Source organism: Dreissena polymorpha, chromosome 1, assembly GCF_020536995.1.
Source record: "Dreissena polymorpha isolate Duluth1 chromosome 1, UMN_Dpol_1.0, whole genome shotgun sequence".
In the NCBI taxonomy this organism is placed as follows: Eukaryota; Metazoa; Mollusca; class Bivalvia; order Myida; family Dreissenidae; genus Dreissena; species Dreissena polymorpha.
This window is the reverse complement of record NC_068355.1, coordinates 46,443,646-46,455,948: the sequence shown is the minus strand read 5'-3', so window position 1 is coordinate 46,455,948 and position 12,303 is coordinate 46,443,646. Positions and strand designations below refer to the sequence as shown.

Sequence of the window (12,303 nt, the reverse complement as noted above, 5' to 3'; positions counted from 1 at the left end):
CAAAAATGGGTGTGGCATGTAGAACTCATCAAGGTGCATCTACATATGAAGTTTAAAAGTTGTAGGTGGAAGCATTTTGATGTTAGAGGAAAATGTCAAGGTTTTAGCACTGCAGACGCCGGATGGCGAACGACGAGCTGGCTATGACAACAGAAAACAGCCGAGCTAAAAATGGACAGTGTACATCAATCAAAAGATTCAAATGTTCTTCTTCGATGAATTTGAACCAACTAGAGCTTTAATGACACAAGATTTTTGTACATTTTTTCAACCAGTAAAATTATACACTTAAGCTCAGGGATCATATTTTTTTCGGTTTTGTCGGTCCTCGACCGATTGGGGTCATGAAAGACCGATTGAAAATCCCAAACAGTCGGTCCGATTCTGTTTGCTATTTAAATTCCCATGTCATAAAATCGATTACACAGTGTACATGCTAACACACCCTAATGCCATTCTTATCTCGATTAGCTGTGATAAACCATTCGCTGCAGTCTCTAAACCTGTCAGGACCGGTTTATTGCACGTCAGACCAAGAATAAAAAACTTGTGAACAGCGGATTAAAGACGCATCCGAAAAGACGCGTCTGAATGCACGCGCTGTAACTAAACAAAACATGCCGATACATTTTCCACCAGCGTAATAATCTGGCAATATAATTATGAATGAAAGTCGCGGATCATCGATAGAACAGCCGAAAGTTATTTTTATGGGTGGAACTTCACATAAAATAGTACACAAGGAAAAAAAAACAACATTGAATAAATCTTAAGTAAAACCGTGTTAGAATCGAAATAATTCATGAACTTTATACTTTGTTGTTGAATAACTCACGACCGGAAAATTAGATGCATGGTTTCAAATGCTTCGCTCTCGTGATTAAATCCCTACGCATCTAAACTATCGGCCGTGGGTTATTTGACAACAAATTATTTCTTAATTATTTGGTTTGTTGTTGTCAGTAGCCAACCTACGCACAGACATTTGTTTGGTTCAGTGCATGTTTGTAAGCTATTATCGAGTCGACAACAATTTAAAACATCGGTATAGACTTACACAGATTAATAATATTGACAACGATGAAAAAAGTCTGATAAAACAGCACACGAAACAACAATGAAATACCAAATGATAAAACCAGTTGAGAAAACTCGTTCAGTTAAAAAAATGCCTTAGGGAATTTTACTTGTACATGTTGTATACCACCTTCATGAATGGCAAAATCAATGGTATATATTTTAACCTAATTTGTCATGATTTTGGATACACATTTTCGGATACATTTCCTCATTTATATCCGGACCGATTGATGTTGCGGGAAAATATGATCCCTGCAAGTTAAGCTTATCTAAAATAAATTTTGGGTCCAATAATCTGATGTTAAAAAATATAGTGGTAAGGACCAAAACATCTGTGGTCTGAGTTCTGTTTGGTGTAATATTTGAAAAAAAAGTTCTAGCACTTTGCAAATATTCATTCAATTACTGAAAAAAAAGTAAGTTATTTAAATCTGTTCAATCAAAAGTACTGCCTTGAATGGAGATCGGTCAAATAAATTGAATCAACCGAAAAACAATATTTTCCTTGAAACACTTCAAGCACCAAGGCGTACCTGTTTCAGCTCCTCAATGAAGCAAACATGGGTCACTGGGTCTCTCTTCTTGATAAGTACCTTCTGAAGATGATTCACCTATGCAAGATAAGGACAGATCTCATAAGAAGTATTCTGAGAATATTGTAAGAACCAAACACAGCTGATTATCTATATGGAATTAAACAGTCATAAATGTGTATGTACATTATGTATTTAAACACCTTATGATAAATCATGCCTGAAACAGCTAGAAATTATATAAGATACAAGCAGTGCTATCATGTTGAAAAGAATTAACGGATGAGTGACATGATATTAATGTTCAAGTATAATTAGAAAGTTTTTGTTGCTTTTTGTTATGGAAATGTCAAGACAGCTACAAGAGTAAAGATTTAACAAAGGAACGTTCAGATGCAAAGCAGACAACATATTCAGGATTCAATTGCAACATTAACACAAATAATCAAGAATAGTAATAACAAATAATAACAAGAGCACCGCCTTGCGGGTGCAGACCGCTCATCTATTTTCTTTTTAAAGGTGAAGGGACTCTCATTTTCAATCACAAAGGAGGGAGGGGTGGAGTGAAGAGGGGTGTATAGTGTGGGGTTGTGGACATTTATTACATTATCTTCCAAAAAAGCGAAAAAAAAAAAAAAAAAAAAAATCGGGGGGGGGGGGGGGGGGGATTTTTTTGGTGCGATGGTTGGACGGTATTTCAAACATAACCGTTTAAAAAAAAAAATTTGGGGGGGGTGGGGTATAGTGTGAGGGTGTGGTGGTAATTTGTGAGATGATCTTAAAAAAAAAAAAAATTGGGGGGTGGGGTGGGGTGGGGGGGGGTGGGGTGGGGTGGGGGGGGTGGGGTGGGGGTATAGTGTGAGGGTGTGGTGGTCATTTGTGAGATGATCTTAAAAAAAAAAAAATGAAGTTTGAAAGCAATAGCCTTGATACTTAAGAAGTGAAGTGGATCGAAACACAAAATTTAACCATATATTAAAAGTTACTAAGTCAAAAAAGGGCCATAATTCCGTAACAATGACAACCAGAGTTATGCAACTTGTCCTTTTACTGTACCCTTATGATAGTTTTTGAGTGTTCCAAGTATGAAAGCAATATCTATGATACTTTAGGGGTAAAGTGGACCAAAACATAAATCTTAACCAAATTTTCTAAGTATAAAGGGCCCATAATTCTGTCCAAATGCCAGTCAGAGTTACATAACTTTGCCTGCACGGTCCCCTTATGATAGTTAATAAGAGTTGCAAGTATGAAAGCAATAGCTTTGATACTGTAGGAATAAAGTGGACCTAAACACAAAACTTAATCAAATTGTCAATTTTCTAAGTATAAAAAGGGCACATAATTCTGTCAAAATGCCAGTCAGAGTTACATTACTTTGCCTGCACAGTCCCCTTATGATAGTTAGTAAGTGTTGCAAGTATGAAAGCAATACCTTTGATGCTTAAGGAATAAAATGGACCTAAACACAAAACTTAACCAAAATTTACAATTTTCTAAGTATAAAAAGGGCACATAATTCTGTCAAAATGCATGCCAGAGTTATCTAACTTTGCCTGCCCAGTCCCCTCATGATAGTAAGTAAGTGTACCAAGTTTGAATGCAATAGCATTGATACTTTCTGAGAAAAGTGGACCTAAACGCAAAACTTAACCGGACGCCAACGCCGATGCCGACGCCAAGGTGATGACAATAGCTCATAATTTTTTTTCAAAAAATAGATGAGCTAAAAATGAGCGTCTTTGTTGGTGGTCTGGACTGAAATCTTTTACCTTGGATGACACTTTCCACCTAAACTGGATCTTAGCTAAGAAGAGATTTCTTGAAACAAAAATAACATAAAAGCGGTGTCGTCCCTGATAAGCCAAAGCAGACTACACAGGCTAATCTGGGACGACACTTTAAGGTATATGCATTAAGCCAAATTTCCCAGAACAATGCCAAAAAAAAAAAGAGCTTTGTCACAGACGTGACGAATACCCCCACATGCCGCATTGACACATAATATTTTGCATGTTGTCTTCACAAAAAACAGCAGACACCATGCTCAATTTTTAAAACGCACTAAGTGACCCCTTGACCAAGTTTTTGACCCAGAAAGGCCCATGTTCTAACTTGGCCTTAAGATCATCTCCATAAAACTTCTGACCAAATTTGGTGAAGATTGGATGTAAACTACTTGAATTAGAGAGCGGACACCATGCTGAATGTTAAAAAACACACTAAGTGACCCTGTGACCTAGTTTTAGGCCCGTAATGGCCCATGTTCAAACTTGTCCTTGAGATCATTTAGATAAAACTTGTGACCAAGTTTGGTGAGGATTGGATGAAAACTACTTGAATTAGAGAACGGACAATATGGTGAGGTTTAAAGCGCACTAAGATACCCCGTGACCTAGTTTTTGACCCGGCATGACCCATATTCAAACTTGACCTAGACATCATCTAGATTGAACTTTTGACCAAGTTTGGCAAAGATTTAATGAAAACTACTTGAATTAAAGATCGGACAACATTGTGATGTTTAAAACGGGCTAAGTGACCCCGTGACTTTGTTTTTGACCCAGCATGACCCATATTCAAACTTGCCCTAGACATTATCAAGATACAACTTCTGACCAATTTTGGTGAAGATTGGATAAAAACTACTTGAATTAGAGAGCGGACCACATGGTGAGGTTTAAAACACACTAAGTGACCTCGTGACCTAGTTTTTGACCCGGCATGACCCATGTTCGAACTTGACCTACACATCATCTAGTTACAACTTCTGACCAAGTGTGGTGAAAATCGGACTTAATTAACTTGAAATAGAGAGCGGACACCATGCTCAATGTGTAAAACGTACTAAGTGACCTAGTTTTTGATCTGGCATGGCCCATGTTGGAACTTGGCCTTCAGATCATCTAGATAAAACTTCTGACCAAGTTTGGTGAAGATCGGATGAAAACTACTTGAATAAGAGAGAGGACACCATGCTGAATGTTAAAAAATGCACTAAGTGACCCCATGACCTAGTTTTTGACCCAGCAAGGCCCATGTTCGAACTTGGCCTTAAGATCATCTAGATACAACTTCTGGCCAAGTTTGGTGAAGATCGGATGAAAACTACTTGAATTAGAGAGCAGAAAACATGCTGAATGTTAAAAACGCACTAAGTGACCCCGTGACCTAGTTTTTGACCCGGCAAGGCCCATGTTGGAACTTGGCCTAGACATCATGTAGATACAACTTCTGACCAAGTTTGGTGAAGATCGGATGAAAACTACTTGAATTAGAGAGCGGACACTTAATACGGATCGACAGACAGACCGACAGACCGACCGACAGACAAGTTCACTCCTATATACCCCCCTAAACTTCGTTAGTGGGGGTATAATAATTATTAATAAGGGTGTAAGTGGCCTAACCTGTGCACAGGCACTGTAGATGTTGTCCATGAGCTTCTCCATGTTGGTCCAGAGTGTGGCACGCATTGCCGCAGTGTTACCTGTCACTGGCATGGACGCCCTGCCTGGGCCCACTGTGGTATAGAGAGGCAGGTTATAGCAGTGTCAGAGAGGTTAATTAAGGTCAGTTGTCTTTATAAGAAAACTAATTCTTATTTATTAGTAACCAGTACATGCAAGCAAGGCAGGCGATTGGCGATTGTATTTTAGCCTCGGGCGAATGGAATCTCCAAAATACTCGCCCGACCGGGCGACCACATATCTAGATCAGCCAGTGCATTGATTAGGTAACAGGTGCTAGTCTGGTTGTCATGTTAAAAGACTGTGCAGTTGTTTAGTAACGATAGAAATGCTGCTCTTTATTCTGGAACTGTAACCAGTCTGCAGTGCGCATAGAGTAATGTTTATTGGGACACCGTTTATATTCCCGCATTATGTCGTCATGGAAACAAATCAACATTCGTAACTTTTTAGGAGCGAATAATTGTAAGGATAATTAAGATAGTGATACATCAAAATCTGACAAATTAAACAAACGAAAGCTAGAACAAAGGAATTAAGAGCAGTCAAAAAGAAAACGTCAGGTATATTTTTCAAACTGGATGGTTTTATTGAAAATAAAAGTGACAATTTTGACTTACCGAATTTTATAGTTGGTGAATGATTATAGGACAATGGGTGAATAAAAGGTTAACAACTTGGTTATTTTTGGTCATATTGTTTATTTACACAAGTTAACACATGGTTAATGTTTTACAGACATAATAAGAATAGCTTGTCAAGTAAACAATTGTATTGTTTTTAACACAAATATTAATTATACATATTTGCTGTGAAAAGAATGCAGGGCGACCACAAAATCAGTAAGGGCGACCTGCTTTTACAAGCTAGTGGCCCTGCAGGGCGAGTTGCCTTTTTCGCAAAATTTTACACCCCTGCAAAGTATAAGCAAAGTTACGGAAAGAAAATGGAGACAAAACTTCATTTAAAATAAAACTTTAATTATAATTGCATATAATATTTCTTCCAGCAAACATTTTCATGACTGAAAATTGTTGTGGAATTCCTGCATAGTGATAAACTTCACATATACCAATGTACTTCATTTAAATACCATTTAAATAACTACACAATGTTTGAACACGATATAATGAATTTATATCACTGTAGATATAAAAAGAGGCCTATTGTTAGTTATGATAGGGCTTTTATTATCTTTTGACCTCTGAAATTCTGAACTTTCTGGCCTGTGATTTTGGATGTTTTGCTCATGTTTTTGTATGATTTGATAATGTTGTTGTAAGTTTGATAATGTTGAAAGTTTTGATAATTTTGTTGGGAATATTGATAACGTGTTGGAAGTTTTGATCATCTTGGAAGTTTTGATAAGATTATGTTGTTGGATGTTTTACTCATGTTGCTGGAAGTTTTGCTGATGTCCTTGCAAGTTTTGCCAAGGTTGTTGGATGTTTTGCTCATGTTGTTGGATATTTTGTTTATGCCATTTGAAGTTTTGCTAATGTTGTTGGAAGATTTGTCAATGTTTTTGGATGTTTTGCTCATGTTGTAAGAAGTTTTGCTCATGTTATTACAAGTTTTGATAATGTGCAGCACAATCTTAAGTCTTTAAGTTTTAAGGATTCAAATAAGAGTATAAATATTTAAGGTTTAATTTAAGTCTAATAGAGCGTTATTAATGCTTTTTCATTCAGAGTCGCATGTGGATAAGTAGAAAAATCACCAAGATTTTCACCTGACATGTTCACTGTTACACAGTGTAACAGTCCATACTGTTAGCTTGGAAGTCCTGTAACTACCATAAGTGAATGTTGTGTCCTGTGATTACAACTAGGAGTGCATGACTCAAACATTTACTCTCATGGATTCCTGAGTTATGGTTACTCAAAAGAATTAAAGTAACTTTTGAAACTCTCAGATTGAATTTTTCTGACTGTGAAGTTTTATCAAATCAATTTTGAAGACTTGACAATATTGCGCAACATTAATACGTAAATGATGCTGTTTACAACATTTTACAGATCTGCTCTGCAGCTATCACTTTAGTTCAGTAAACAAATGTGAGATTTTTGGAAATCCTCACTTCCAAGAAAAATGGGGGTAAAGTTCTTCCAAACTTCCCCAATTTATAAGTTCTGGTACAATCAAAGCGTCATCTTCTTTTCATGACTGATCATACGAACACAAGTAAATAAAATGATCTGGAACTTAAGATACCTTTTCCCTGAGGTCCAGTCTGCTGTGAGGACAGAGCAGTGACATCTAGACAGGCTGTGACATCTCTCTCCAGGTGCGACTCACAAAGCCTCACCACACGATCCACAATCTCGCGCAGGCTACCCAAATTGTGGAACACTTGCAGAGAGGTTGCAACCTGCGCCTGGTTCTGCACAAGTAAAAGGTTACCACAGTAACATATTAAGAAAGGTAGCACAATTAATTAACCACAGCAGCGGGCAGCACAATCTGAAACTTACTTATCTTTGTAAGCAGTCATAAAAATCAGCAGTATTTTTATGTCATTACTCAGTAAGAAGAAATTACAAGCCAGCATCATGAAACCAAGAATTTAGAAGCCCGAGTCACAAATTCCCAGTTGCTGTACTTCCCATAATGTTGTTTACTTTTGTAACACATTGGTGCAACTAACAATATCCGAGTTATATCTAACTCCAAACAATCCTTTGATATGCATGTATGTTAAGTTAAACAATTAAAGTCTTGCTAGAATTTGTGCTACCAAATCATTATTGCTGGAAGCAATTTTGATACATGTTGAAAATATGCTCAGAATAAATTTTACAAAATCACTATACAGTAGACTCTGCCAATACCGGACTCTCTGAGTACCGGAACTCTCCCGATTCCGGACGGTCAGGCCAGTCCTGTATTTTCTCCTTCTATTTCTTTGTTAAAAAATGTTGAATAAACCGAACTCTCTGAAAACCGGAAACCGGACAGGTATCTCCGTAAATTTGGTCATTTTCAACGTAAAATACATCGAGTATACCGGACGGTCTAAATTCTCAAGATGCCCGAGGTGTGAAAATAACAATACCTAGTCAGCACAGCGAGTGCGGTGTCACACATTTTGCTCGCGCAATTATTGATAATCGGATTAAACATACCATAAAGGTGTCAAGTCGTTACCGCGCTATGGGAGTCCGATTAAGTAATGTAAAACAAACTGTGAATGTCTATAATAGACGTGGGGTAACACCAAAAAGTGATTGACTTGATCGTTTTATTAATTATTTCTTATCGCCTATGATAAACAATTTAATTAAAAAGTTAATGCATGCCGTCGCGACGATCACTTTCTTGTGATCTTCTCGGGTATTTTAGAAGATCTTATAGCCATGTTTTTAACGCGGAAATGATTATTTGTTTGTTTGTCAGACAAACTGTTAGAAATAATATGACTGTTAAATATCCATCCATCTGTATGCAAATTCATTCATTGTCGTTTACTAATTTCGAACGCATCTAAAATGTCGCAGCCTCTAGCTAAACGCAGACGCGTAGAGCTTACGTTAGAGGATAAGATAAAGCTCATCACGGAATCAACTGCTCAACCAAAAGAAATGTGCTTTCAAGCAGAGAGTGATCTTGGACTTTTTCGTGAAAAACTTCAAGAATTAGTAGGTTTTGAGATTATGAATAATTATAATGATTATGAACAAAATAATTATGACGCTGTTTTTTGCTTGTGTGTATGTTTTATGAAATGTGTTACATGTATGTATTGAATAATAAATCGTGTATCTACAACAATCTTATTTGAGTCGTCACTCGCCTATATGACAAATGCCGCGTACGTACATGTATAAAGCACCACGATCACTTTGGGATTAATCAAAACAAGCCGGTATGGATTTTTTTTGCTTTTAATCGATTAAAAACACATTTTTTAAGAATGCAATTAACATCATCAGTACCTGCGTACAGTTATCACATGGTACATGTAAATGTATATGGTTTGTTTTATTTTTATGTGATTCTGTACACAATGCATACCATGTATATTTCGGCAATATGAAAACTCTTGGTAAACCGGAACTCTCTGAAAACCGGACGATCAGGCCGGTCCCGAGACCGTTTGGTTTACAGAGAGTCTACTGTACTCATAATAATCTTTGCATCCCTGTAATTTACCTGTGACTCCATTCCCTGTTCAAGCATTTTCTGAGCCTGAGTCTCTACTTCCTGTCTTGCCTGCTTCACAAATCTACGATCCTGCTCGATGACCTCTATACCAGACAGGTCTACACCCTCACATATGTAGTCTGCAAGGTGAGATATCAATCTGATCTACGCTCTATGATAACAGGTGTAAAGTGTTGTCACAGATTAGCCTGTGCAGTCCACACAGGCTAATCAAGAACAAAACTTTGAGACTGAACTAAATTTTTGCTAAGAAGAGACTTCCCTTCACTGAAAAATACCATAAAAGCGGAAAGTGTCGTCCCTGATTAGCCTGTGCACTGCACAGGCTAATCTGTGATGACACTTTATTCACTTGCACTAAGTCCCATTTTCCCACAGTGAGGCTCCTATGTATTTAATGGCCACTCATGCACACTGGTGTCACTGATATAGCCTTTGCTTAAAATACCTAGGTCCTTGATTCATTGATAATTGAGTGAATTGGTGCCGTAGAAAGAACAAACAAGAGAACCAAGACCATGAGGCACTCACCTGAGACTCCAATGAACTTACTGTTCTTAGCAGGTAGTGCTCACTAGGTTTCAAATTATAACTGACCCAACAACTAGCTGTCAACGATGTTTTTGAAATAACTGCATAATTTTTCATACCCAACCCAGACATAAAAAACAGCTTTTATTTTATATGACCATTTTTAAAGATAATTGGTTTTAAAATGTTGATTCTGGAGTGTTCAAATGGTTTAACTATAGCAATATAAGGAAAGCTGCCCTTCTCATGGCCGCCATTTTTTTATTGACTGGAATTAAATTTTCCTCTGTGTAGAAATCATTAGAAAATGTATTCATGAAGATTGGTAATAAATGTGGCCTCAACATTGTTCACAGGCTTTTTTCTATAATTTGACCTTGTGACTTAGATTTTGACACAACTTGACCCAGTAACAAACAGAGAGTTAAAGACAAAATATAATTGGGATAAATGATAGACCAAGTTTCATGATGATTCAGCAATATATGTAGAGTTCATAAGCTTTTTCTTTACTCTAGCCTATTCACCTAACATTTTATTAAACATGAGCTCAAACTCTGCTGAAATATTATTGGTGCAAATGAACATTCTGACCAAGTTTCATTAAGATTGAGCAATAAATGTTGTTCAAAAGCTATTTTGACTGCATTTTTTACCCTAGTGACCAAGTTTTGAACCCAACTATGATATATATGTACCAAATGTTCTGACTAGGTTTCAAAAAGATTGGGCCTTCAATGTAAAATATAGAGAGTTTATAAACTTTTTCCTTCATCTGATGTCTTGTGACCTAGATGTTTACCCTATACAACCCAGTTTCAAACTCAACCTGGGTATCATTGGGACAAATGTTTTGAGCAAGTTTCAATAAGATGGGGAAAAAAATGAGACTTCTAATGAGTTCACAAGATTTCATTAAAGCCTTAAAAGGTAAACTGCCCCTCACCACTGGCCGCCAATTTTTGAATGAATTTGAATAAAAAATTAAATTGAAAGAGTATGTTACCAAGCTCATTGAGGCTTTGGGCAGCCTTGGTTATCTCCCTTGCCCCTCCCTGGAGTTGACCATGGAGACGTTTGGAAAGGTACAGAATTCTGATGATGCGCCGCAGAAGGTCACATGTCTCCTGCAAGTTGCGAAGCTGAACTGTCCGCGACAATATCTTTGTGTAAGGCTCGGTCACTTTACTTCTAATTCTGAAAATTTGTCCATGTTGTATGATAAGCAAAGGTCCAAACATGGGCTCATATAATAATGGGTTATTTTAATATAAATAGGAATTATCCTAAAAACATGATTTCACCCCAAAAAATTAACAAATGAAAGTGATTATGTTTTTGTTTCAGTTTTGAGTATAATGCACAATGTATTATTTGTTATCACTCAAGATCTGTAGTATAAGCAGTTTAATCAATGAAATAAAAAACTTTAAATATTTACAACATAACACAATGTGTGCTTGATGCTTTACAAGCATTTATGTACTGATTATAATACAGGTTGAAATGAGCCTTGGAGCACAGGAATACAGTTGGGAATATTCAGTATAGATGAGCAGTTCGGAATGTAAAGTATAGGTGTAGAGTTGGGAATGTTAAGTATAGGTGAGGAGTTTGGAATGTAAAGTATAGGTGTAGAGTTGGGAATGTTAAGTAAAGGTGAGGAGTTCGGAATGTAAAGTATAGGTGTACAGTTGGGAATGTTAAGTATAGGTGAGGAGTTCGGAATGTAAAGTATAGGTGTAGAGTTGGGAATGTTAAGTATAGGTGTAGAGTTGGAAATGTTAAGTATAGGTGAGGAGTTCGGAATCTAAAGTATAGGTGTACAGTTGGGAATGTTAAGTATAGGTGAGGAGTTCGGAATGTAAAGTATAGGTGTACAGTTGGGAATGTTAAGTATAGGTGAGGAGTTCGGAATGTAAAGTATAGGTGTAGAGTTGGGAATGTTAAGTATAGGTGTAGAGTTGGAAATGTTAAGCATAGGTTAGGAGTTTGGAATGTAAAGTATTGGTGAAGAGTTGGGAATGTTCAGTATAGGTGAGGAGTTCCGAATGTAAAGTATAGGTGTAGAGTTGGGAATGTTAAGTATAGGAGTAGAGTTGGGAATGTTCTGTATAGGTGAAGAGTTGGGAATGTTAAGTATAGGTGGAGAGTTGGGAATGTTAAGTATAGGTGAAGAGTTCAGAATATTAAGTATGGGTGTAGAGTTGGGAACAGAGCTCCAGATAATTTTTTCAGCCAAGGGGTATTTCACACATGAAATTTTTAATTGATTAGTAAAAATCAAATTCCGATAATTTTAAGGAGTATTTATGTTCAAAGGATCAGAATTAATAATAAATTGTACATGTAGTTTTACTCGTTATAACAAGCAGTCTTTTACACAATAAAGCAATCACTTTGATTTTATTGAACAGTTTTTCTGTGTGTTTTTTTGCCCTTGGCTTATAAGCAGCCATTAATCTCTTTTTCTGTCTTGATTTGGCAAGCCACTGTTTAGCACACACTGTACAACCACAATC

At 36.9% G+C, this 12,303-nt stretch overlaps 1 protein-coding gene across 1 annotated transcript in view; it reads right to left on the bottom strand.

Moving 5' to 3' along the window:
- LOC127865083 (conserved oligomeric Golgi complex subunit 5-like) overlaps positions 1–12,303 on the bottom strand; it is a 35,550-nt gene that overhangs the window by 17,593 nt on the left and 5,654 nt on the right. The window contains exons 5-9 of the mRNA XM_052404976.1: positions 10,788–10,978; positions 9,239–9,369; positions 7,301–7,469; positions 5,027–5,139; positions 1,614–1,691 (exon numbers count right to left, since the gene is read on the bottom strand). Of these exons, the coding sequence (XP_052260936.1) occupies positions 1,614–1,691; positions 5,027–5,139; positions 7,301–7,469; positions 9,239–9,369; positions 10,788–10,978 (682 nt within the window). The remainder of the gene's footprint in view (positions 1–1,613; positions 1,692–5,026; positions 5,140–7,300; positions 7,470–9,238; positions 9,370–10,787; positions 10,979–12,303) is intronic.